Source organism: Somniosus microcephalus, chromosome 16 (genome assembly GCF_052327205.1).
Source record: "Somniosus microcephalus isolate GS21.2 chromosome 16, FLI_Smic_1.0, whole genome shotgun sequence".
NCBI classification, from domain to species: domain Eukaryota; kingdom Metazoa; phylum Chordata; class Chondrichthyes; order Squaliformes; family Somniosidae; genus Somniosus; species Somniosus microcephalus.
Window position 1 is genome coordinate 1,495,983 of NC_141002.1, and position 27,461 is coordinate 1,523,443.

Sequence of the window (27,461 nt, forward strand, 5' to 3'; positions counted from 1 at the left end):
CCAGACTCTGGGGTACGGAGCTGTACCCCTCGGCCCCGGACTCTGGGGTACGGAGCTGTATTCCCCGGGCCCCGGACTCTGGGGTACGGAGCTGTACCCCTCGGGCCCCGGACTCTGGGGTACGGAGCTGTACCCCCGGGCCCCGGACTCTGGGGTACGGAGCTGTATCCCCCGGGGCCCCGGACTCTGGGGTCCAGAGCTGTATCCCCCGGGTCCCGGACTCTGGGGTACGGAGCTGTACCCCTCGGGCCCTGGACTCTGGGGTACGGAGCTGTACCCCTCGGGCCCCGGACTCTAGGGTACGGAGCTGTACCCCTCGGCCCCGGACTCTGGGGTACGGAGCTGTACCCCTCGGGCCCTGGACTCTGGGGTACGGAGCTGTATCCCCCGGGCCCCGGACTCTGGGGTACGGAGCTGTACCCCTCGGCCCCGGACTCTGGGGTACGGAGCTGTACCCCTCGGCCCCGGACTCTGGGGTACGGAGCTGTACCCCCGGACTCTGGGGATGTGCCTGCTTTCTGTCCCCCACCCCGCCTCGCTCTGCGAGGGGTCACTGACGCTCCTCTCCCTGCGTTTCAGGCTGCAGATTCCCGGGATTCCATATCCATGGCACTCTATTCCCAGTGTTTCTCGTGGATCATCAGGAAAATCAACACAAAGATCAGAGGGAAGGACAGCTTCAAATCCATCGGCATCCTCGACATCTTTGGCTTTGAGAACTTCGAGGTGGGTCAAGAGTTCAGCTGGTAACTGAGGAGAGATAGGGAGCTGTCCCCATGGCCTCCTGTGCAGCCAAAGCTGAGGGGTGAAGGGTCGCGGAGTGGGGGTGAGGGGTCGCGGAGTGGGGGTGAGGGGTGGAGGAGTGGGAGAGAGGGGTGGAGGAGTGGGAGGGAGGGTCGAAGAGCGGGGGTGAGGGGTTGAGGAGTGGGAGAGAGGGTCGAAGAGCGGGGATGAGGGGTTGAGGGCAAGGGCTGAGGGGTGGAGAAGCGGGGTGAGTGGTGGAGGAGCAGGGTTGAGGTGTCGCGAGTGGGAGAGAGGGGTGGAGGAGCGGGGGTGAGGGGTCGAGGAGCAGGGGTGTGGGGTCGAGGCGCAGGATTGAGGGGTCGAGGAGTGGGGATGAGGGGTCGAGGAGCGGGGGTGTGGGGTCGAGGAGCGGGGGTGAGGGGTCGAGGAGTGGGGGTGAGGTGTCGAGGAGTGGGGTGAGGGGTCGAGGAGCGGGGTGAGGGGTCGAGGCGCAGGATTGAGGGGTCGAGGCGCAGGATTGAGGGGGCCAAGGAGTGGGGATGAGGGGTCGAGGAGCGGGGGTGAGGGGTCGAGGAGCGGGGGTGAGGGGTCGAGGAGCGGGGGTGAGGGGTCGAGGAGCGGGGGTGAGGGGTCGAGGAGCGGGGGTGAGGGGTCGAGGAGCGGGGGTGAGGGGTCGAGGAGCGGGGGTGAGGGGTCGAGGAGCGGGGGTGAGGGGTCGAGGTGAGGGGTCGAGGAGCGGGGGTGAGGGGTCGAGGAGCGGGGGTGAGGGGTCGAGGAGCGGGGGTGAGGGGTCGAGGAGCGGAGGTGAGGGGTCGAGGAGTGGGAGGCTGACACTGTCCGTCTCTCCACAGATTAACCGGTTCGAACAATTCAGCATCAACTTTGCTAACGAGAAATTGCAGGAATATTTCAACAAGCACATCTTCTCTCTGGAACAGCTGGAGTACAACAGGTGAGACCACACAGACCAACACGCCGACCCCCCACCCCCGACCCCGCTCCAGACCCCAACTGACCACCAACCCCCCAACCACGCTCACCAATGCCCCGACCCCACCCCAACTCTAATCTGGACCCCTCCCGACCCACAAACCCACTCCGACCCCACTCCCAATTCTCTCACCCCCACCGAACCACTGACCCCCCGACACCCTGACCCCACCCCCGATCTCAAACACTGACACCACCCCTGGCCCCCCCGGGAAAGTGGCACTCCCCACACTCAACGACTCACACCCACCGACTCACACCCAGCGACTCACACTCACCGACTCACCCCCACCGACTCACACCCAGCGACTCACAAACACCGACTCACACCCAGCGACTCACTCCCAGTAACTCACACTCGCCGACTCACACCCACCGACTCACACTCACCGACTCACACTCACCGACTCACACCCAGCGACTCACAAACACCGACTCACACCCAGCGACTCACTCCCAGTAACTCACAAACACCGACTCACACCCACCGACTCACACCCAGCGACTCACACTCACCGACTCACCCCCACCGACTCACACCCAGCGACTCACAAACACCGACTCACACCCAGCGACTCACTCCCAGTAACTCACACTCGCCGACTCACACCCACCGACTCACCCCCAGCGACTCACACTCACCAACTCACACCCAGCAACTCACAACCACCGACTCACACCCAGCGACTCACACCCACCGACTCACACTCAGCGACTCACACCCACCGACTCACACTCAGCGGCTCACACTCAGCAACTCACACCCACCGACTCACACTCAGCAACTCACACCCACCGACTCACACTCAGCGACTCACACTCAGCGTCTCACACTCACCGACTCACACCCACTGACTCACACCCACCGACTCACACTCAGCGACTCACACTCAGCGACTCACACCCACCGACTCACACCCACCGACTCACACTCAGCGACTCACACTCAGCGACTCACACCCAGCGACTCACACCCAGCGACTCACACCCAGCGACTCACACTCAGCGACTCACACCCAGCGACTCACACTCAGCGACTCACACCCACCGACTCACACTCAGCGACTCACACTCAGCGACTCACACCCACCGACTCACACTCAGCGACTCACACTCAGCGACTCACACCCAGCGACTCACACTCAGCGACTCACACTCAGCGACTCACACTCAGCGACTCACACTCAGCGACTCACTCACCGACTCACACCCAGCGACTCACACCCAGCGACTCACACTCAGCGACTCACACCCAGCTACTCACACCCACCGACTCACACCCACCGACTCACACTCAGCGACTCACACTCAGCGACTCACACCCAGCGACTCACACCCAGCGACTCACACCCAGCGACTCACACTCAGCGACTCACACCCAGCGACTCACACTCAGCGACTCACACCCACCGACTCACACTCAGCGACTCACACTCAGCGACTCACACCCACCGACTCACACTCAGCGACTCACACTCAGCGACTCACACCCAGCGACTCACACTCAGCGACTCACACTCAGCGACTCACACTCAGCGACTCACTCACCGACTCACACCCAGCGACTCACACCCAGCGACTCACACTCAGCGACTCACACCCAGCTACTCACACTCACTGACTCACACCCAGCGACTCACACCCAGCGACTCACACCCAGCGACTCACACCCAGCGACTCACACCCAGCGACTCACACGCAGCGACTCACACGCAGCGACTCACACTCAGCGACTCACACTCACTGACTCACACCCAGCGACTCACACTCAGCGACTCACACGCACCGACTCACACTCACCGACTCACACTCACCGACTCACACTCAGCGACTCACACCCAGCGACTCACACTCACTGACTCACACTCAGCAACTCGCACTCAGCGACTCACACGCACCGACTCACACTCACCGACTCATACTCACTGACTCACACTCAGCGACTCACACTCAGCGACTCACACTCAGCGACTCACACTCAGTGACTCACACCCATCGACTCACACTCACTGACTCACACCCACCGATTCACACTCAGCGACTCACACCCATCGACTCACACCCAGCGACTCACACCCAGCGACTCACACCCAGCGACTCTCACTCACCGACTCACACCCAGCGACTCACACCCACCGACTCACACCCAGCGACTCACACTCACCGACTCACCCCCACCGACTCACACCCAGCGACTCACACCCAGCGACTCACACCCAGCGACTCACAATCACCGACTCACACCCAGCGACTCACACTCGCCGACTCACACTCGCCGACTCACACCCGGCGACTCACACCTGCTGACTCACACCCACCGACTCACACCCACCGACTCACCCCCAGCGACTCACACTCACCGCCTCACACTCAGCGACTCACACTCACCGAATCACACCCAGCGACTCACACCCACCGACACAAAACCAGCGACTCACACTCAGCGACTCACACTCAGCGACTCACACCCACCGACTCACACTCAGCGACTCACACCCACCGACTCACACCCACCGACTCACACCCACCGACTCACACCCACTGACTCACACTCAGCGTCTCACACCCACCGACTCACACCCACCGACTCACACCCACCGACTCACACCCACCGACTCACACCTAGCGACCCACCGACTCACACCCACCGACTCACACTCAGTGACTCACACCCAGCGGCTCACACTCACCGACTCACACCCAGCGACTCACACTCACCGACTCACCCCCGTGACTCACACCCACCGACTCACACCCAGCGACTCACACTCAGCGACTCACACCCAGCGACTCACACCCAGCGACTCACACTCACTGACTCAATTCAATTAAATTCAATTCAAATCGCTTTATTGGCATGACAAGGTACATCTTATGTTGCCAAAGCATCGAAAAACATTTATGGTTGAACACATAAACGCAGATCTATCCATACAGTGTATAAACAGATATATCCCTGAGTGTATAAATATACATTCGTATAATTTGTATATACTCTTTTCTTAGATTTAGTGGTTGTCCCTCTGTTTATGGCAAGCTGTAACATAGTGTGCCGCTAAGGTTACACAATATCTCTGTTCCCCCAGTAGGTATGGGAGTTTTTGGTCGTCATTCAAATTTCTGAATTCAGGGCATTTTGTGTGAATTTTTGGTAGAAATTCTCCGTGATGCCCTGATATTTTCCACAAGCTGTGAGGAAGTGCATCTCTGTCTCCACCACTCCCTGACTGCAGTGAGAGCATATCCTGTCCTCTCTTGTCAGCCTGGTCTGCCTGTGTCTGCCTTTTTCGATGGCCAGGCTATGTTCACTAAGTCTGTACACCCACTGACTCACACCCAGCGACCCACCGACTCACACTCAGCATCTCACACTCACCGACTCACACCCAGCGACTCTCACTCATTCTCTTTATCTCTGCAGAGAAGGAATGAGCTGGGAAGCGATTGATTGGATGGATAATGCCGAGTGTTTGGACCTGATTGAAAAGGTAGGAAGCCTGACAAATCCCAAGAACTACAATCCAAAGAAATAGCCCAAAAATACCTGATTGCTCCCGGCTTAATGCCCACACAACAAACCTGCTCCTAAATCAGCACCACATCCACAGCACTACTCACAGATACACTCTGTATCTAACCCGTGCTGTACCTGCCCTGGGATTGTTTGATTGGATAGTGTAGAGGGAGCTTTACTCTGTATCTAACCCGTGCTGTACCTGCCCTGGGAGTGTTTGATGGGACAGTGTAGAGGGAGCTTTACTCTGTATCTAACCCGTGCTGTACCTGCCCTGGGAGTGTTTGATGGGACAGTGTAGAGGGAGCTTTACTCTCTATCTAACCCGTGCTGTACCTGCCCTGGGAGTGTTGGATGGGACAGTGTAGAGGGAGCTTTACTCTGTATCGAACCCGTGCTGTACCTGCCCTGGGAGTGTTTGATGGGACAGTGTAGGGGGAGCTTTACTCTGTATCTAACCCGTGCTGTACCTGCCCTGGGAGTGTTTGATGGGAAAGTGTAGAGGGAGCTTTACTCTGTATCTAACCCGTGCTGTACCTGCCCCGGGAGTGTCAGATGGGACAGTGTAGCGGGAGCTTTACTCTGTATCTAACCCGTGCGGTACCTGCCCTGGGAGTGTTTGATGGGGACAGTGTAGAGGGAGCTTTACTCTGCATCTAACCCATGCTGCACCTGCCCTGGGAGTGTTTGATGGGGACAGTGTAGAGGGAGCTTTACTCTGCATCTAACCCGTGCTGTACCTGCCCTGGGAGTGTTTGATGGGACAGTGTAGAGGGAGCTTTACTCTGTATCTAACCCGTGCTGTACCTGCCCTGGGAGTGTTTGATGGGACAGTGTAGAGGGAGCTTTACTCTGTATCTAACCCATGCTGTACCTGCCCTGGGAGTGTTTGATGGGACAGTGTAGAGGGAGCTTTACTCTGTATCTAACCCGTGCTGTACCTGCCCTGGGAGTGTTTGATGGGACAGTGTAGAGGGAGCTTTACTCTGTATCTAACCCGTGCTGTACCTGTCCTGGGAGTGTTTGATGGGACAGTGTAGAGGGACCTTTACTCTCTATCTAACCCGTGCTGTACCTGCCCTGGGAGTGTTTGATGGGACAGTGTAGAGGGAGCTTTACTCTGTATCTAACCCCGTGCTGTACCTGCCCTGGGATTGTTTGATGGGACAGTGTAGAGGGAGCTTTACTCTGTATCTAACCCGTGCTGTACCTGCCCTGGGAGTGTTGGATGGGACAGTGTAGAGGGAGCTTTACTCTGTATCTAACCCGTGCTGTACCTGCCCTGGGAGTGTTTGATGGGACAGTGTAGAGGGAGCTTTACTCTGCATCTAACCCGTGCTGCACCTGCCCTGGGAGTGTTTGATGGGGACAGTGTAGAGGGAGCTATACTCTGCATCTAACCCGTGCTGTTCCTGCCCTGGGAGTGTTTGATGGGACAGTGTAGAGGGAGCTTTACTCTGTATCTAACCCCGTGCTGCACCTGCCCTGGGAGTGTTTGATGGGACAGTGCAGAGGGAGCTTTACTCTGTATCTAACGCGTGCTGTACCTGCCCTGGGAGTGTTTGATGGGACAGTGTAGAGGGAGCTCTACAGTGTATCTAACCCGTGCTGTACCTGCCCTGGGAGTGTTTGACGGGACAGTGCAGAGGGAGCTTTACTCTGTATCTAACCCATGCTGTACCTGCCCTGGGAGTGTTTGATGGGACAGTGTAGAGGGAGCTTTACTCTGTATCTAACCCGTGCTGTACCTGCCCTGGGAGTGTTTGATGGGACAGTGTAGAGGGAGCTTTACTCTGTATCTAACCCGTGCTGTACCTGCCCTGGGAGTGTTTGATGGGACAGTGTAGAGGGAGCTTTACTCTGTATCTAACCCGTGCTGTACCTGCCCTGGAAGTATTTGATGGGACAGTGTAGAGGGAGCTTTACTCTGTATCTAACCTGTGCTGTACCTGCCCTGGGAGTGTTTGATGGGACAGTGTAGAGGGAGCTTTACTCTGTATCTAACCCGTGCTGTACCTGCCCTGAGAGTGTTTGATGGGACAGTGTAGAGGGAGCTTTACTCTGTATCTAACCCATGCTGTACCTGCCCTGAGAGTGTTTGATGGGACAGTGTAGACGGAGCTTTACTCTGTATCTAACCCATGCTGTACCTGCCCTGGGAGTGTTTGATGGGACAGTGCAGAGGGAGCTTTACTCTGTATCTAACCCCGTGCTGTACCTGCCCTGAGAGTGTTTGATGGGACAGTGTAGAGGGAGCTTTACTCTGTATCTAACCCTGTGCTGTACCTGCCCTGGGAGTGTTTAATGGGACAGTGTAGAGGGAGCTTTACTCTGTATCGAACCCATGCTGTACCTGCCCTGGGAGTGTTTGATGGGACAGTGTAGAGGGAGCTTTACTGTGTATCTAACCCGTGCTGTACCTGCCGTGGGAGTGTTTGATGGGACAGTGTCGAGGGAGCTTTACTCTGTATCTAACCCGTGCTGTACCTGCCGTGGGAGTGTTTGATGGGACAGTGTCGAGGGAGCTTTACTCTCTATCTAACCCATGCTGTACCTGCCCTGGGAGTGTTTGATGGGACAGTGTAGAGGGAGCTTTACTCTGTATCTAACCCATGCTGTACCTGCCCTGGGAGTGTTTGATGGGACAGTGTAGAGGGAGCTTTACTCTGTATCTAACCCGTGCTGTACCTGCCCTGGGAGTGTTTGATGGGACAGTGTAGAGGGAGCTTTACTCTGTATCTAACCCGTGCTGTACCTGTCCTGGGAGTGTTTGATGGGACAGTGTAGAGGGAGCTTTACTCTGTATCTAACCCCGTGCTGTACCTGCCCTGGGAGTGATTGATGGGACAGTGTAGAGGGAGCTTTACTCTGTATCTAACCCGTGCCGTACCTGCCCTGAGAGTGTTTGATGGGACAGTGTAGAGGGAGCTTTACTCTGTATATAACCCGTGCTGTACCTGCCCTGGGAGTGTTTGATGGGACAGTGTAGAGGGAGGTTTACTCTGTATCTAACCCGTGCTGTACCTGCCCTGGGGGTGTTTGATGGGACAGTGTAGAGGGAGCTTTACTCTGTATCTAACCCATGCTGTACCTGCCCTGGGAGTGTTTGATGGGACAGTGTAGAGGGAGCTTTACCCTGTATCTAACCCGTGCTGTACCTGCCCTGGGAGTGTTTGATGGGGACAGTGTAGAGGGAGCTTTACTCTGTATCTAACCCCTGCTGTACCTGCCCTGGGAGTGTTTGATGGGACAGTGTAGAGGGAGCTTTACTCTGTATCTAACCCGTGCTGTACCTGCCCTGGGAGTGTTTGACGGGACAGTGTACAGGGAGATTTACTCTGTATCTAACCCGTGCTGTACCTGCCCTGGGAGTGTTTGATGGGACAGTGTAGAGGGAGCTTTACTCTGTATCTAACCCGTGCTGTACCTGCCCTGGGAGTGTTTGATGGGACAGTGTAGAGGGAGCTTTACTCTGTATCTAACCCGAGCTGTACCTGCCCTGGGAGTGTTTGATGGGACAGTGTAGAGGGAACTTTACTCTGTATCTAACCCATGCTGTACCTGCCCTCGGAGTGTTTGATGGGACAGTGTAGAGGGAGCTTTACTCTGTATCTAACCCATGCTGTACCTGCCCTGGGAGTGTTTGATGGGACAGTGTAGAGGGAGCTTTACTCTGTATCTAACCCGTGCTGTACCTGCCCTGGGAGTGTTTGATGGGACAGTGTAGAGGGAGCTTTACTCTGTATCTAACCCGTGCTGTACCTGTCCTGGGAGTGTTTGGTGGGACAGTGTAGAGGGAGCTTTACTCTCCATCTAACCCGTGCTGTACCTGCCCTGGGAGTGTTTGATGGGTCAGTGTAGAGGGAGCTTTACTCTATCTAACCCGTGCTGTACCTGCCCAGGGAGTGTTTGATGGGACAGTGTAGAGGGAGCTTTACTCTGTATCTAACCCGTGCTGTACGTGCCCCGGGAGTGTTTGATGGGACAGTGTAGAGGGAGCTTTACTCTGTATCTAACCCGTGCTGTACCTGCCCTGGGAGTGTTTGATGGGACAGTGTAGAGGGAGCTTTACTCTGTATCTAACCCGTGCTGTACCTGCCCTGGGAGTGATTGATGGGACAGTGTAGAGGGAGCTTTACTCTGTATCTAACCCGTGCTGCACCTGCCCTGAGAGTGTTTGATGGGACAGTGTAGAGGGAGCTTTACTCTGTATATAACCCGTGCTGTACCTGCCCTGGGAGTGTTTGACGGGACAGTGTAGAGGGAGCTTTACTCTGTATCTAACCCGTGCTGTACCTGCCCTGGGAGTGTTTGATGGGACAGTGTAGAGGGAGCTTTACTCTGTATCTGACCCGTGCTGTACCTGCCCTGGGAGTGTTTGATGGGACAGTGTAGAGGGAGCTTTACTCTGTATCTAACCCGAGCTGTCCCTGCCCTGGGAGTGTTTGACGGGACAGTGTAGAGGGAGCTTTACTCTGTATCTAACCCGTGCTGTACCTGCCCTGGGAGTGTTTGATGGGACAGTGTAGAGGGAGCTTTACTCTGTATCTAACCCGTGCTGTACCTGCCCTGAGAGTGTTTGATGGGACAGTGCAGAGGGAGCTTTACTCTGTATCTAACCCCGTGCTGTACCTGCCCTGGGAGTGATTGATGGGACAGTGTAGAGGGAGCTTTACTCTGTATCTAACCCGTGCTGTACCTGCCCTGAGAGTGTTTGATGGGACAGTGTAGAGGGAGCTTTACTCTGTATATAACCCGTGCTGTACCTGCCCTGGGAGTGTTTGACGGGACAGTGTAGAGGGAGCTTTACTCTGTATCTAACCCGTGCTGTACCTGCCCTGGGAGTGTTTGATGGGACAGTGTAGAGGGAGCTTTACTCTGTATCTAACCCGTGCTGTACCTGCCCTGGGAGTGTTTGATGGGACAGTGTAGAGGGAGCTTTACTCTGCATCTAACCCGTGCTGTACCTGCCCTGGGAGTGTTTGATGGGACAGTGTAGAGGGAGCTTTACTCTGTATCTAACCCGTGCTGTACCTGCCCTGGGAGTGTTTGATGGGACAGTGTAGAGGGAGCTTTACTCTGCATCTAACCCGTGCTGTACCTGCCCTGGGAGTGTTTGATGGGACAGTGTAGAGGGAGCTTTACTCTGTATCTAACCCTGTGCTGTACCTGCCGTGGGAGTGTTTGATGGGACAGTGTAGAGGGAGCTTTACTCTGTATCTAACCCATGCTGTACCTGCCCTGGGAGTGTTTGATGGGACAGTGTAGAGGCAGCTTTACTCTGTATCTAACCCATGCTGTACCTGCCCTGGGAGTGTTTGATGGGGACAGTGTAGAGGGAGCTTTACTCTGTATCTAACCCATGCTGTACCTGCCCTGGGAGTGTTTGATGGGACAGTGTAGAGGGAGCTTTACTCTGTATCTAACCCGTGCTGTACCTGCCCTGGGAGTGTTTGATGGGACACTGTAGAGGGAGCTTTACTCTGTATCTAACCCGTGCTGTACCTGCCCTGGGAGTGTTTGATGGGACAGTGTAGAGGGAGCTCTACAGTGTATCTAACCCGTGCTGTACCTGCCCTGGGAGTGTTTGACGGGACAGTGCAGAGGGAGCTTTACTCTGTATCTAACCCGTGCTGTACCTGCCCTGGGAGTGTTTGATGGGACAGTGTAGAGGGAGCTTTACTCTGTATCTAACCCGTGCTGTACCTGCCCTGGGAGTGTTTGATGGGACAGTGTAGAGGGAGCTTTACTCTGTATCTAACCCGTGCTGTACCTGCCCTGGAAGTGTTTGATGGGACAGTGTAGAGGGAGCTTTACTCTGTATCTAACCCGTGCTGTACCTGCCCTGGGAGTGTTTGATGGGACAGTGTAGAGGGAGCTTTACTCTGTATCTAACCCGTGCTGTACCTGCCCTGGGAGTGTTTATGGGACAGTGTAGAGGGAGCTTTACTCTGTATCTAACCCGTGCTGTACCTGCCCTGGGAGTGTTTGATGGGACAGTGTAGAGGGAGCTTTACTCTGTATCTAACCCGTGCTGTACCTGTCCTGGGAGTGTTTGATGGGACAGTGTAGAGGGAGCTTTACTCTCTATCTAACCCGTGCTGTACCTGCCCTGGGAGTGTTTGATGGGTCAGTGTAGAGGGAGCTTTACTCTGTATCTAACCCGTGCTGTACCTGCCCTGGGAGTGTTTGATGGGACAGTGTAGAGGGAGCTTTACTCTGCATCTAACCCGTGCTGTTCCTGCCCTGGGAGTGTTTGATGGGACAGTGTAGAGGGAGCTTTACTCTGTATCTAACCCTGTGCTGTACCTGCCCTGGGAGTGTTTGATGGGACAGTGTAGAGGGAGCTTTACTCTGTATCTAACCCATGCTGTACCTGCCCTGGGAGTGTTTGATGGGGACAGTGTAGAGGGAGCTTTACTCTGTATCTAACCCATGCTGTACCTGCCCTGGGAGTGTTTGATGGGACAGTGTCGAGGGAGCTTTACTCTGTATCTAACCCGTGCTGTACCTGCCCTGGGAGTGTTTGATGGGACACTGTAGAGGGAGCTTTACTCTGTATCTAACCCGTGCTGTACCTGCCCTGGGAGTGTTTGATGGGACACTGTAGAGGAAGCTTTACTCTGTATCTAACCCGTGCTGTACCTGCCCTGGGAGTGTTTGATGGGACAGTGTAGAGGGAGCTTTACTCTGTATCTAACCTGTGCTGTACCTGCCCTGGGAGTGTTTGATGGGACAGTGTAGAGGGAGCTTTACTCTGTATCTAACCCGTGCTGTACCTGCCCTGGGAGTGTTTGATGGGACAGTGTAGAGGGAGCTTTACTCTGTATCTAACCCGTGCTGTACCTGCCCTGGGAGTGTTTGATGGGACAGTGTAGAGGGAGATTTACTCTGTATCTAACCCGTGCTGTACCTGCCCTGGAAGTGTTTGATGGGACAGTGTAGAGGGAGCTTTACTCTGTATCTAACCCGTGCTGTACCTGCCCTGGGAGTGTTTGATGGGACAGTGTAGAGGGAGCTTTACTCTGTATCTAACCCGTGCTGTACCTGCCCTGGGAGTGTTTGATGGGACAGTGTAGAGGGAGCTTTATTCTGTATCTAACCCGTGCTGTACCTGCCCTGGGAGTATTTGATGGGACAGTGTCGAGGGAGCATTACTCTGTATCTAACCTGTGCTGTACCTGCCCTGGGAGTATTTGATGGGACAGTGTAGAGGGAGCTTTACTCTGTATCTAACCCATGCTGTACCTGCCCTGGGAGTGTTTGATGGGACAGTGTAGAGGGAGCTTTACTCTGTATCTAACCCGTGCTGTACCTGCCCTGGGAGTGTTTGATGGGACAGTGTAGAGGGAGCTTTACTCTGTACCTAACCCGTGCTGTACCTGCCCTGAGAGTGTTTGATGGGACAGTGTAGACGGAGCTTTACTCTGTATCTAACCCATGCTGTACCTGCCCTGGGAGTGTTTGATGGGACAGTGTACAGGGAGCTTTACTCTGTATCTAACCCCATGCTGTACCTGCCATGAGAGTGTTTGATGGGACAGTGTAGAGGGAGCTTTACTCTGTATCTAACCCGTGCTGTACCTGCCCTGGGAGTGTTTGATGGGACAGTGTAGAGGGAACTTTACTCTGTATCTAACCCATGCTGTACCTGCCCTGGGAGTGTTTGATGGGACAGTGTAGAGGGAGCTTTACTCTGTATCTAACCCATGCTGTACCTGCCCTGGGAGTGTTTGATGGGACAGTGTAGAGCGAGCTTTACTCTGTATCTAACCCGTGCTGTACCTGCCCTGGGAGTGTTTGATGGGACAGTGTAGAGGGAGCTTTACTCTGTATCTAACCCGTGCTGTACCTGTCCTGGGAGTGTTTGATGGGACAGTGTCGAGGGAGCTTTACTCTCTATCTAACCCGTGCTGTACCTGCCCTGGGAGTGTTTGATGGGTCAGTGTAGAGGGAGCTTTACTCTGTATCTAACCCGTGCTGTACCTGCCCTGGGAGTGTTTGATGGGACAGTGTAGAGGGAGCTTTACTCTGTATCTAACCCGTGCTGTACCTGCCCTGGGAGTGTTTGATGGGACAGTGTAGAGGGAGCTTTACTCTGTATCTAACCCGTGCTGTACCTGCCCTGGGAGTGTTTGATGGGACAGTGTAGAGGGAGCTTTACTCTGTATCTAACCCGTGCTGTACCTGCCCTGAGAGTGTTTGATGGGACAGTGTAGAGGGAACTTTACTCTGTATCTAACCCATGCTGTACCTGCCCTGGGAGTGTTTGATGGGACAGTGTAGAGGGAGCTTTACTCTGTATCTAACCCATGCTGTACCTGCCCTGGGAGTGTTTGATGGGACAGTGTAGAGGGAGCTTTACTCTGTATCTAACCCGTGCTGTACCTGCCCTGGGAGTGTTTGATGGGACAGTGCAGAGGGAGCTTTACTCTGTACCTAACCCGTGCTGTACCTGCCCTGAGAGTGTTTGATGGGACAGTGTAGACGGAGCTTTACTCTGTATCTAACCCATGCTGTACCTGCCCTGGGAGTGTTTGATGGGACAGTGTAGAGGGAGCTTTACTCTGTATCTAACCCCGTGCTGTACCTGCCCTGGGAGTGTTTAATGGGACAGTGTAGAGGGAGCTTTACTCTGTATCTAACCCATGCTGTATCTGCCCTGGGAGTGTTTGATGGGACAGTATAGAGGGAGCTTTACTCTGTATCTAACCCGTGCTGTACCTGCCCTGGGAGTGTTTGATGGGACAGTGTAGAGGGAGCTTTACTCTGTATCTAACCCGTGCTGTACCTGTCCTGGGAGTGTTTGATGGGACAGTGTAGAGGGAGCTTTACTCTCTATCTAACCCGTGCTGTACCTGCCCTGGGAGTGTTTGATGGGACAGTGCAGGGGGAGCTTTACTCTGTATCTAACCCGTGCTGTACCTGCCCTGGGAGTGTTTGATGGGACAGTGTAGAGGGAGCTTTACTCTGCATCTAACCCGTGCTGCACCTGCCCTGGGAGTGTTTGATGGGGACAGTGTAGAGGGAGCTATACTCTGCATCTAACCCGTGCTGTTCCTGCCCTGGGAGTGTTTGATGGGACAGTGTAGAGGGAGCTTTACTCTGTATCTAACCCCGTGCTGTACCTGCCCTGGGAGTGTTTGATGGGACAGTGTAGAGGGAGCTTTACTCTGTATCTAACGCGTGCTGTACCTGCCCTGGGAGTGTTTGATGGGACAGTGTAGAGGGAGCTCTACAGTGTATCTAACCCGTGCTGTACCTGCCCTGGGAGTGTTTGACGGGACAGTGCAGAGGGAGCTTTACTCTGTATCTAACCCATGCTGTACCTGCCCTGGGAGTGTTTGATGGGACAGTGTAGAGGGAGCTTTACTCTGTATCTAACCCGTGCTGTACCTGCCCTGGGAGTGTTTGATGGGACAGTGTAGAGGGAGCTTTACTCTGTATCTAACCCGTGCTGTACCTGTCCTGGGAGTGTTTGATGGGACAGTGTAGAGGGAGCTTTACTCTCTATCTAACCCGTGCTGTACCTGCCCTGGGAGTGTTTGATGGGACAGTGCAGAGGGATCTTTACTCTGTATCTAACCCGTGCTGTACCTGCCCTGGGAGTGTTTGATGGGACAGTGTAGAGGGAGCTTTACTCTGTATCTAACCCGTGCTGTACCTGCCCTGGGAGTATTTGATGGGACAGTGTAGAGGGAGCTTTACTCTGTATCTAACCTGTGCTGTACCTGCCCTGGGAGTGTTTGATGGGACAGTGTAGAGGGAGCTTTACTCTGTACCTAACCCGTGCTGTACCTGCCCTGAGAGTGTTTGATGGGACAGTGTAGAGGGAGCTTTACTCTGTATCTAACCCATGCTGTGCCTGCCCTGAGAGTGTTTGATGGGACAGTGTAGACGGAGCTTTACTCTGTATCTAACCCATGCTGTACCTGCCCTGGGAGTGTTTGATGGGACAGTGTAGAGGGAGCTTTACTCTGTATCTAACCCCGTGCTGTACCTGCCCTGAGAGTGTTTGATGGGACAGTGTAGAGGGAGCTTTACTCTGTATCTATCCCTGTGCTGTACCTGCCCTGGGAGTGTTTAATGGGACAGTGCAGAGGGAGCTTTACTCTGTATCTAACCCATGCTGTACCTGCCCTGGGAGTGTTTGATGGGACAGTGTAGAGGGAGCTTTACTCTGTATCTAACCCGTGCTGTACCTGCCCTGGGAGTGTTTGATGGGACAGTGTAGAGGGAGCTTTACTCTGTATCTAACCCGTGCTGTACCTGCCCTGGGAGTGTTTGATGGGACAGTGTAGAGGGAACTTTACTCTGTATCTAACCCATGCTGTACCTGCCCTGGGAGTGTTTGATGGGACAGTGTAGAGGGAGCTTTACTCTGTATCTAACCCATGCTGCACCTGCCCTGGGAGTGTTTGATGGGACAGTGTAGAGGGAGCTTTACTCTGTATCTAACCCGTGCTGTACCTGCCCTGGGAGTGTTTGATGGGACAGTGTAGAGGGAGCTTTACTCTGTATCTAACCCGTGCCGTACCTGCCCTGAGAGTGTTTGATGGGACAGTGTAGAGGGAGCTTTACTCTGTATCTAACCCGTGCTGTACCTGCCCTGGGAGTGTTTGATGGGACAGTGTCGAGGGAGGTTTACTCTGTATCTAACCCATGCTGTACCTGCCCTGGGGGTGTTTGATGGGACAGTGTAGAGGGAGCTTTACTCTGTATCTAACCCATGCTGTACCTGCCCTGGGAGTGTTTGATGGGACAGTGCAGAGGGAGCTTTACCCTGTTTCTAACCCGTGCTGTACCTGCCCTGGGAGTGTTTGACGGGACAGTGTAGAGGGAGCTTTAGTCTCTATCTAACCCGTGCTGTACCTGCCCTGGGAGTGTTTGATGGGACAGTGTAGAGGGAGCTTTACTCTGTATCTAACCCGTGCTGTACCTGCCCTGGGAGTGTTTGATGGGACAGTGTAGAGGGAGCTTTACTCTGTATCTAACCCGAGCTGCACCTGCCCTGGGAGTGTTTGATGGGACAGTGTAGAGGGAACTTTACTCTGTATCTAACCCATGCTGTACCTGCCCTGGGAGTGTTTGATGGGACAGTGTAGAGGGAGCTTTACTCTGTATCTAACCCATGCTGTACCTGCCCTGGGAGTGTTTGATGGGACAGTGTAGAGGGAGCTTTACTCTGTATCTTACCCGTGCTGTACCTGCCCTGGGAGTGTTTGATGGGACAGTGTAGAGGGAGCTTTACTCTGTATCTAACCCGTGCTGTACCTGTCCTGGGAGTGTTTGGTGGGACAGTGTAGAGGGAGCTTTACTCTGTATCTAACCCGTGCTGTACCTGCCCTGGGAGTGTTTGATGGGTCAGTGTAGAGGGAGCTTTACTCTGTATCTAACCCGTGCTGTACCTGCCCTGGGAGTGTTTGATGGGACAGTGTAGAGGGAGCTTTACTCTGTATCTAACCCGTGCTGTCCCTGCCCTGGGAGTGTTTGATGGGACAGTGTAGAGGGAGCTTTACTCTGTATCTAACCCCGTGCTGTACCTGCCCTGGGAGTGATTGATGGGACAGTGTAGATGGAGCTTTACTCTGTATCTAACCCGTGCTGTACCTGCCCTGAGAGTGTTTGATGGGACAGTGTAGAGGGAGCTTTACTCTGTATATAACCCGTGCTGTACCTGCCCTGGGAGTGTTTGACGGGACAGTGTAGATTGAGCTTTACTCTGTATCTAACCCGTGCTGTACCTGCCCTGGGAGTGTTTGATGGGACAGTGTAGAGGGAGCTTTACTCTGTATCTAACCCGTGCTGTACCTGCCCTGGGAGTGTTTGATGGGACAGTGTAGAGGGAGCTTTACTCTGCATCTAACCCGTGCTGTACCTGCCCTGGGAGTGTTTGATGGGACAGTGTAGAGGGAGCTTTACTCTGTATCTAACCCGTGCTGTACCTGCCCTGGGAGTGTTTGATGGGGACAGTGTAGAGGGAGCTTTACTCTGTATCTAACCCATGCTGTACCTGCCCTGGGAGTGTTTGATGGGACAGTGTAGAGGGAGCTTTACTCTGTATCTAACCCGTGGTGTACCTGCCCTGGGAGTGTTTGACGGGACAGTGTAGAGGGAGCTTTACTCTGTATCTAACCCGTGCTGTACCTGCCCTGGGAGTGTTTGATGGGACAGTGTAGAGGGAGCTTTACTCTGTATCTAACCCGTGCTGTACCTGCCCTGGGAGTGTTTGATGGGACAGTGTAGAGGGAGCTTTACTCTGCATCTAACCCGTGCTGTACCTGCCCTGGGAGTGTTTGATGGGACCGTGTAGAGGGAGCTTTACTCTGTATCTAACCCGTGCTGTACCTGCCCTGGGAGTGTTTGATGGGACAGTGTAGAGGGAGCTTTACTCTGCATCTAACCCGTGCTGTACCTGCCCTGGGAGTGTTTGATGGGACAGTGTAGAGGGAGCTTTACTCTGTATCTAACCCATGCTGTACCTGCCCTGGGAGTGTTTGATGGGACAGTGTAGAGGGAGCTTTACTCTGTATCTAACCCGTGCTGTACCTGCCCTGGGAGTGTTTGATGGGACAGTGTAGAGGGAGCTTTACTCTGTACCTAACCCGTGCTGTACCTGCCCTGAGAGTGTTTGATGGGACAGTGTAGACGGAGCTTTACTCTGTATCTAACCCATGCTGTACCTGCCCTGGGAGTGTTTGATGGGACAGTGTAGAGGGAGCTTTACTCTGTATCTAACCCCATGCTGTACCTGCCATGAGAGTGTTTGATGGGACAGTGTAGAGGGAGCTTTACTCTGCATCTAACCCGTGCTGTACCTGCCCTGGGAGTGTTTGATGGGACCGTGTAGAGGGAGCTTTACTCTGTATCTAACCCGTGCTGTACCTGCCCTGGGAGTGTTTGATGGGACAGTGTAGAGGGAGCTTTACTCTGCATCTAACCCGTGCTGTACCTGCCCTGGGAGTGTTTGATGGGACAGTGTAGAGGGAGCTTTACTCTGTATCTAACCCATGCTGTACCTGCCCTGGGAGTGTTTGATGGGACAATGTAGAGGGAGCTTTACTCTGTATCTAACCCGTGCTGTACCTGCCCTGGGAGTGTTTGATGGGACAGTGTAGAGGGAGCTTTACTCTGTACCTAACCCGTGCTGTACCTGCCCTGAGAGTGTTTGATGGGACAGTGTAGACGGAGCTTTACTCTGTATCTAACCCATGCTGTACCTGCCCTGGGAGTGTTTGATGGGACAGTGTAGAGGGAGCTTTACTCTGTATCTAACCCCATGCTGTACCTGCCATGAGAGTGTTTGATGGGACAGTGTAGAGGGAGCTTTACTCTGTATCTAACCCGTGCTGTACCTGCCCTGGGAGTGTTTGATGGGACAGTGTAGAGGGAACTTTACTCTGTATCTAACCCATGCTGTACCTGCCCTGGGAGTGTTTGATGGGACAGTGTAGAGGGAGCTTTACTCTGTATCTAACCCATGCTGTACCTGCCCTGGGAGTGTTTGATGGGACAGTGTAGAGCGAGCTTTACTCTGTATCTAACCCGTGCTGTACCTGCCCTGGGAGTGTTTGATGGGACAGTGTAGAGGGAGCTTTACTCTGTATCTAACCCGTGCTGTACCTGTCCTGGGAGTGTTTGATGGGACAGTGTCGAGGGAGCTTTACTCTCTATCTAACCCGTGCTGTACCTGCCCTGGGAGTGTTTGATGGGTCAGTGTAGAGGGAGCTTTACTCTGTATCTAACCCGTGCTGTACCTGCCCTGGGAGTGTTTGATGGGACAGTGTAGAGGGAGCTTTACTCTGTATCTAACCCGTGCTGTACCTGCCCTGGGAGTGTTTGATGGGACAGTGTAGAGGGAGCTTTACTCTGTATCTAACCCGTGCTGTACCTGCCCTGGGAGTGTTTGATGGGACAGTGTAGAGGGAGCTTTACTCTGTATCTAACCCGTGCTGTACCTGCCCTGAGAGTGTTTGATGGGACAGTGTAGAGGGAACTTTACTCTGTATCTAACCCATGCTGTACCTGCCCTGGGAGTGTTTGATGGGACAGTGTAGAGGGAGCTTTACTCTGTATCTAACCCATGCTGTACCTGCCCTGGGAGTGTTTGATGGGTCAGTGTAGAGGGAGCTTTACTCTGTATCTAACCCGTGCTGTACCTGCCCTGGGAGTGTTTGATGGGACAGTGCAGAGGGAGCTTTACTCTGTACCTAACCCGTGCTGTACCTGCCCTGAGAGTGTTTGATGGGACAGTGTAGACGGAGCTTTACTCTGTATCTAACCCATGCTGTACCTGCCCTGGGAGTGTTTGATGGGACAGTGTAGAGGGAGCTTTACTCTGTATCTAACCCCGTGCTGTACCTGCCCTGGGAGTGTTTAATGGGACAGTGTAGAGGGAGCTTTACTCTGTATCTAACCCATGCTGTATCTGCCCTGGGAGTGTTTGATGGGACAGTATAGAGGGAGCTTTACTCTGTATCTAACCCGTGCTGTACCTGCCCTGGGAGTGTTTGATGGGACAGTGTAGAGGGAGCTTTACTCTGTATCTAACCCGTGCTGTACCTGTCCTGGGAGTGTTTGATGGGACAGTGTAGAGGGAGCTTTACTCTCTATCTAACCCGTGCTGTACCTGCCCTGGGAGTGTTTGATGGGACAGTGCAGGGGGAGCTTTACTCTGTATCTAACCCGTGCTGTACCTGCCCTGGGAGTGTTTGATGGGACAGTGTAGAGGGAGCTTTACTCTGCATCTAACCCGTGCTGCACCTGCCCTGGGAGTGTTTGATGGGGACAGTGTAGAGGGAGCTATACTCTGCATCTAACCCGTGCTGTTCCTGCCCTGGGAGTGTTTGATGGGACAGTGTAGAGGGAGCTTTACTCTGTATCTAACCCCGTGCTGTACCTGCCCTGGGAGTGTTTGATGGGACAGTGTAGAGGGAGCTTTACTCTGTATCTAACGCGTGCTGTACCTGCCCTGGGAGTGTTTGATGGGACAGTGTAGAGGGAGCTCTACAGTGTATCTAACCCGTGCTGTACCTGCCCTGGGAGTGTTTGACGGGACAGTGCAGAGGGAGCTTTACTCTGTATCTAACCCATGCTGTACCTGCCCTGGGAGTGTTTGATGGGACAGTGTAGAGGGAGCTTTACTCTGTATCTAACCCGTGCTGTACCTGCCCTGGGAGTGTTTGATGGGACAGTGTAGAGGGAGCTTTACTCTGTATCTAACCCGTGCTGTACCTGTCCTGGGAGTGTTTGATGGGACAGTGTAGAGGGAGCTTTACTCTCTATCTAACCCGTGCTGTACCTGCCCTGGGAGTGTTTGATGGGACAGTGCAGAGGGATCTTTACTCTGTATCTAACCCGTGCTGTACCTGCCCTGGGAGTGTTTGATGGGACAGTGTAGAGGGAGCTTTACTCTGTATCTAACCCGCGCTGTACCTGCCCTGGGAGTATTTGATGGGACAGTGTAGAGGGAGCTTTACTCTGTATCTAACCTGTGCTGTACCTGCCCTGGGAGTGTTTGATGGGACAGTGTAGAGGGAGCTTTACTCTGTACCTAACCCGTGCTGTACCTGCCCTGAGAGTGTTTGATGGGACAGTGTAGAGGGAGCTTTACTCTGTATCTAACCCATGCTGTGCCTGCCCTGAGAGTGTTTGATGGGACAGTGTAGACGGAGCTTTACTCTGTATCTAACCCATGCTGTACCTGCCCTGGGAGTGTTTGATGGGACAGTGTAGAGGGAGCTTTACTCTGTATCTAACCCCGTGCTGTACCTGCCCTGAGAGTGTTTGATGGGACAGTGTAGAGGGAGCTTTACTCTGTATCTATCCCTGTGCTGTACCTGCCCTGGGAGTGTTTAATGGGACAGTGCAGAGGGAGCTTTACTCTGTATCTAACCCATGCTGTACCTGCCCTGGGAGTGTTTGATGGGACAGTGTAGAGGGAGCTTTACTCTGTATCTAACCCGTGCTGTACCTGCCCTGGGAGTGTTTGATGGGACAGTGTAGAGGGAGCTTTACTCTGTATCTAACCCGTGCTGTACCTGCCCTGGGAGTGTTTGATGGGACAGTGTAGAGGGAACTTTACTCTGTATCTAACCCATGCTGTACCTGCCCTGGGAGTGTTTGATGGGACAGTGTAGAGGGAGCTTTACTCTGTATCTAACCCATGCTGCACCTGCCCTGGGAGTGTTTGATGGGACAGTGTAGAGGGAGCTTTACTCTGTATCTAACCCGTGCTGTACCTGCCCTGGGAGTGTTTGATGGGACAGTGTAGAGGGAGCTTTACTCTGTATCTAACCCGTGCCGTACCTGCCCTGAGAGTGTTTGATGGGACAGTGTAGAGGGAGCTTTACTCTGTATATAACCCGTGCTGTACCTGCCCTGGGAGTGTTTGATGGGACAGTGTCGAGGGAGGTTTACTCTGTATCTAACCCATGCTGTACCTGCCCTGGGGGTGTTTGATGGGACAGTGTAGAGGGAGCTTTACTCTGTATCTAACCCATGCTGTACCTGCCCTGGGAGTGTTTGATGGGACAGTGCAGAGGGAGCTTTACCCTGTTTCTAACCCGTGCTGTACCTGCCCTGGGAGTGTTTGACGGGACAGTGTAGAGGGAGCTTTAGTCTCTATCTAACCCGTGCTGTACCTGCCCTGGGAGTGTTTGATGGGACAGTGTAGAGGGAGCTTTACTCTGTATCTAACTCGTGCTGTACCTGCCCTGGGAGTGTTTGATGGGACAGTGTAGAGGGAGCTTTACTCTGTATCTAACCCGAGCTGCACCTGCCCTGGGAGTGTTTGATGGGACAGTGTAGAGGGAACTTTACTCTGTATCTAACCCATGCTGTACCTGCCCTGGGAGTGTTTGATGGGACAGTGTAGAGGGAGCTTTACTCTGTATCTAACCCATGCTGTACCTGCCCTGGGAGTGTTTGATGGGACAGTGTAGAGGGAGCTTTACTCTGTATCTTACCCGTGCTGTACCTGCCCTGGGAGTGTTTGATGGGACAGTGTAGAGGGAGCTTTACTCTGTATCTAACCCGTGCTGTACCTGTCCTGGGAGTGTTTGGTGGGACAGTGTAGAGGGAGCTTTACTCTGTATCTAACCCGTGCTGTACCTGCCCTGGGAGTGTTTGATGGGTCAGTGTAGAGGGAGCTTTACTCTGTATCTAACCCGTGCTGTACCTGCCCTGGGAGTGTTTGATGGGACAGTGTAGAGGGAGCTTTACTCTGTATCTAACCCGTGCTGTCCCTGCCCTGGGAGTGTTTGATGGGACAGTGTAGAGGGAGCTTTACTCTGTATCTAACCCCGTGCTGTACCTGCCCTGGGAGTGATTGATGGGACAGTGTGGATGGAGCTTTACTCTGTATCTAACCCGTGCTGTACCTGCCCTGAGAGTGTTTGATGGGACAGTGTAGAGGGAGCTTTACTCTGTATATAACCCGTGCTGTACCTGCCCTGGGAGTGTTTGACGGGACAGTGTAGAGGGAGCTTTACTCTGTATCTAACCCGTGCTGTACCTGCCCTGGGAGTGTTTGATGGGACAGTGTAGAGGGAGCTTTACTCTGTATCTAACCCGTGCTGTACCTGCCCTGGGAGTGTTTGATGGGACAGTGTAGAGGGAGCTTTACTCTGCATCTAACCCGTGCTGTACCTGCCCTGGGAGTGTTTGATGGGACAGTGTAGAGGGAGCTTTACTCTGTATCTAACCCGTGCTGTACCTGCCCTGGGAGTGTTTGATGGGGACAGTGTAGAGGGAGCTTTACTCTGTATCTAACCCATGCTGTACCTGCCCTGGGAGTGTTTGATGGGACAGTGTAGAGGGAGCTTTACTCTGTATCTAACCCGTGGTGTACCTGCCCTGGGAGTGTTTGACGGGACAGTGTAGAGGGAGCTTTACTCTGTATCTAACCCGTGCTGTACCTGCCCTGGGAGTGTTTGATGGGACAGTGTAGAGGGAGCTTTACTCTGTATCTAACCCGTGCTGTACCTGCCCTGGGAGTGTTTGATGGGACAGTGTAGAGGGAGCTTTACTCTGCATCTAACCCGTGCTGTACCTGCCCTGGGAGTGTTTGATGGGACCGTGTAGAGGGAGCTTTACTCTGTATCTAACCCGTGCTGTACCTGCCCTGGGAGTGTTTGATGGGACAGTGTAGAGGGAGCTTTACTCTGCATCTAACCCGTGCTGTACCTGCCCTGGGAGTGTTTGATGGGACAGTGTAGAGGGAGCTTTACTCTGTATCTAACCCTGTGCTGTACCTGCCCTGGGAGTGTTTGATGGGACCGTGTAGAGGGAGCTTTGCTCTGTAACTAACCCATGCTGTACCTGCCCTGGGAGTGTTTGATGGGACAGTGTAGAGGCAGCTTTACTCTGTATCTAACCCATGCTGTACCTGCCCTAGGAGTGTTTGATGGGGACAGTGTAGAGGGAGCTTTACTCTGTATCTAACCCATGCTGTACCTGCCCTGGGAGTGTTTGATGGGACAGTGTAGAGGGAGCTTTACTCTGTATCTCACCCGTGCTGTACCTGCCCCGGGAGTGTTTGATGGGACAGTGTAGACGGAGCTTTACTCTGTATCTAACCCCGTGCTGTACCTGCCCTGAGAGTGTTTGATGGGACAGTGTAGGGGGAGCTTTACTCTGTATCTAACCCATGCTGTACCTGCCCTGGGAGTGTTTGATGGGACAGCGTAGAGGGAGCTTTACTCTGTATCTAACCCGTGCTAAAACCTCTTTTGGGTGTGTTTGATGGGACAGCGTAGAGGGAGCTTTACTCTGTCTCTAACCCGTGCTAAAACCTGTTCTGGGAGTGTTTGATGGGACAGCGTAGAGGAAGCTTTACTCTGTAACTAACCTGTGCTAAAACCTGTTCTGGGAGTGTTTGATGGGACAGCGTAGAGGGAGCTTTACTCTGTATCTAACCTGTGCTAAAACCTGTTCTGGGAGTGTTTGATAGAAAAATAGAAGATAGGAACAGGAGTAGGCCATTCGGCCCCTCGAGCCTGCTCCGCCATTTAATGAGATCATGGCTGATCATCCAAATTCAGTACCCTGTCCCTGCTTTCTCCCCATATCCCTTGATTCCTTTAGCCTTAAGAAATATATCTAACTCCTTCTTGAATATATTTAATTAATTTCCCTCAACTGCCTTGTGTGGTAGAGTATTCGACAGGTTCACCACTCTCTGGGTGAAGAAATTCCACCTCATCTCAGTTCTAAATGGCTTACTCCTTATCCTTAGACTGTGAACCCTGGTTCTGGACTCCCCCGCCATCGGGAACATCCTTCCTGCATCTAGTCTGTCTGGTCCTGTGAGAATTTTATAAGTTTCAATGAGATCCCCTCTCATTCTTCTAAACTCTAGCGAATATAAGCCTAATCGACCCAATCTCTCTCCATACGTCATTCCTGGTGAATCTTCGCTGCAATCCCTCCATGGCAAGAACATCCTTCCTCAGATAAGGTGACCAAAACTGCATACAATACTCAAGGTGTGGTCTCACCAAGGCCCTGTACAACTGCAGCAAGACATCCTTGCTCCTGTACTCGAATCCTCTCGCTATGAAGGCCAACATACCATTTGCCTTCTTAACCGCCTGCTGCACCTGCATGCTTACCTTCAGCGACTGGTGCACAAGGACACCCAGGTCTTGTTGCACTTCCCCTTCTCCCAATCTATTGCCGTTCAGATAATAATCTACCTTCCTGTTTTTGCCACCAAAGTGGATAACCTCGCATTTATCCACATTATACTGCATCTGCCATGCATCTGCCCAATCACCCAACCTGTCCAAATCATACTGGAGTTTCTCTGCATCCTCCTCACAGCACACACGTCCACCCAGCTTTGTATCGTCTGCAAACTTGGAGATATTACATCTAGTTCCCTCGTCTAGATCATTAATATATATTGTGAATAGCTGGGGTCCTAGCACCGATCCCTGCGGTACCCCAGTAGTCACTGCCTGCCACTCTGAAAAAGACCCGTTTATTCCAACTCTTTGCTTTCTGTCCGCCAACCAGTTCTCTATCCAAGTCAGTACCTTACCCCCAATCCCATGTGCTTTAACTTTGCACGCTAATCTCTTATGCGGGACCTTATCGAAAGCCTTCTGAAAGTCCAATTACACCACATCCACTGGTTCTCCCTTATCTATTCTACCAGTTACATCCTCAAAAAATTCTAGTAGATTAGTCAAGCATAATTTACCTTTTGTAAATCCACGTTGACTTTGTCCGATCCTGGCACTGTTTTCCAATTGCTCTGCTATTACATCTTTTATAATGCACTCTAGCATTTTCCCCACTACCGATGTCAGGCTTACCGGCCTATCATTCCCCGTTTTCTCTCTACCACCTCTTTTAAATAGTGGGGTTACATTAGCTACCCTCCAATCCGAGGGAACTGTTCCAGAGTCTATAGAATTTTGGAAGATGACCAACAATGCATCTACTGTTTCTAGGGCCACTTCCTTAAGTACCCTAGGATGTAGATTATCAGGCCCTGGGGATTTATCGGCCTTCAATCCCATCAATTTCCCTAATACCATTTCCCTGCAAATACTGATTTCATTCAGTTCCTCCCTCTCATTAGACCCTATATTCCCCGACATCTCTGGGAGGTTATTTGTGTCCTCCTTTGTGAAGACAGAATAAAAGTATGTATTTTACTGGTCAGCCATTTCTTTGTTCCCCATTATAAATTCCCCTGATTCTGACTGCAAGGGACCTATGCTTGACTTCACCAATCTTTTTCTCTTCACATATCTATAGAAGCTTGTACAGTCAGTTTTTATGTTTCCTGCAAGCTTACTCTCATACTCTATTTACCTCCTCTTCATTAATCCTTTTGTCCTCCTTTGCTGAATCCTAAACTGCTCCGAATCCTCAGGTTTGCTGCTTTTTCTGGCCAATTTATATGTCCTCTCCTTGGATCTTATGCTATCCCTAATTTCCCTTGTTAGCCACGGTTGAGCCACCTTTTTTGTTTTATTTTTACGCCAGACAGGGATGAACAAATTCTGTAGTTCATCCATGCGATCTTTGAATGTTTGCTATTGCCTATCCACCATCAACCCTTTAAGGAACGTTCCCCAATCCATCCTACCCAACTCGCGCCTCATACCATCGTAGTTTCCTTTATTTAAATTTAGGACCCTAGTCTCTGAGTCAACTACTTCACTCTCCATCTTAATGAAGAATTCTATCATATTATGATCGCTCCTCCCCAAGGGGCCTCGCACAACAACATTGTTAATTAATCCTTTCTCATTACATAATACCCAGTCTAAGATGGCCTGATCTCTAGTTGGTTCCTCGACATATTGATCCAGGAAACCATCCCGTATACACTCTAGGAATTCCTTCTCCACAGTATTGTTACTAATTTGGTTAGCCCAATCTATATGTAGATTGAAGTCACCCATGATAACTGCTGTGCCCTTATTGCACGCGTCTCTAATTTCCCGTTTAATTCCATCCCCACCTCAGCATCATTGTTTGGGGGTTTGTATACAACTCCCACTAACGTTTTCTGCCTCTTGGTATTTCTCAGCTATCCATACAGATGATGGGACAGTGTAGAGGGATCTTTACTCTGTATCTAACCCGTGCTAAAACCTGCCCTGGGAGTGTTTGATGGGACAGTGTAGAGGAAGCTTTACTCTGTATCTAACCCATGCTGTACCTGCCCTGGGAGTGTTTGATGGGACAGTGTAGAGGAAGCTTTAATCTGTATCTAACCCGTGCTGTACCTGCCCTGGGAGTGTTTGATGGGACAGTGTAGAGGGAGCTTTACTCTGTATCTAACCCATGCTGTACCTGCCCTGGGAGTGTTTGACGGGACAGTGTAGAGGGAGCTTTACTCTGTATCTAACCCGTGCTCTACCTGGCCTGGGAGTGTTTGATGGGACAGTGCAGAGGGAGCTTTACTCTGTATCTAACCCGTGCTGTACCTGCCCTGGGAGTATTTGATGGGACAGTGTAGAGGGAGCTTTACTCTGTATCTAACCAGTATCTTACTCTCGCTCTCTGTTTGTTTTAGAAACTTGGTCTTCTCGCACTGATCAATGAGGAGAGTCGCTTTCCAAAGGGCACCGACAGAACGCTGCTGGAGAAACTGCACAACCAGCACGTGGTGAGTAGAGCCTGGGGGGGGTCGGTGCTCGGGGGGCTGTGGCCAGCAAGAGCACACGGTGAGTAGTGCTCGGCACTCTCT

General features: G+C 52.7%; 1 protein-coding gene across 1 annotated transcript; it reads left to right on the top strand.

The window, feature by feature from the left end:
- The first annotated feature begins 555 nt into the window (after window positions 1-555).
- LOC147105937 (unconventional myosin-X-like) lies at window positions 556-27,461 on the top strand. Its single transcript, XM_086009738.1, has 4 exons — window positions 556-726; window positions 1,596-1,696; window positions 5,156-5,222; window positions 27,288-27,461. Exons 1-4 carry the CDS (start codon window positions 607-609, stop codon window positions 27,444-27,446), a joined length of 447 nt encoding a protein of 148 aa, XP_085865864.1. The 5' UTR covers window positions 556-606; the 3' UTR covers window positions 27,447-27,461.

Coding starts and splice junctions, on each gene's coding strand:
- LOC147105937 (XM_086009738.1), top strand. CDS start 607: ATGGCACTCTATTCCCAGTGTTTCTCGTGGATCATCAGGAAAATCAAC. Junction 727..1,595: donor TTGGCTTTGAGAACTTCGAG/GTGGGTCAAGAG, acceptor GTCTCTCCACAG/ATTAACCGGTTCGAACAATT. Junction 1,697..5,155: donor GAACAGCTGGAGTACAACAG/GTGAGACCACAC, acceptor TTATCTCTGCAG/AGAAGGAATGAGCTGGGAAG.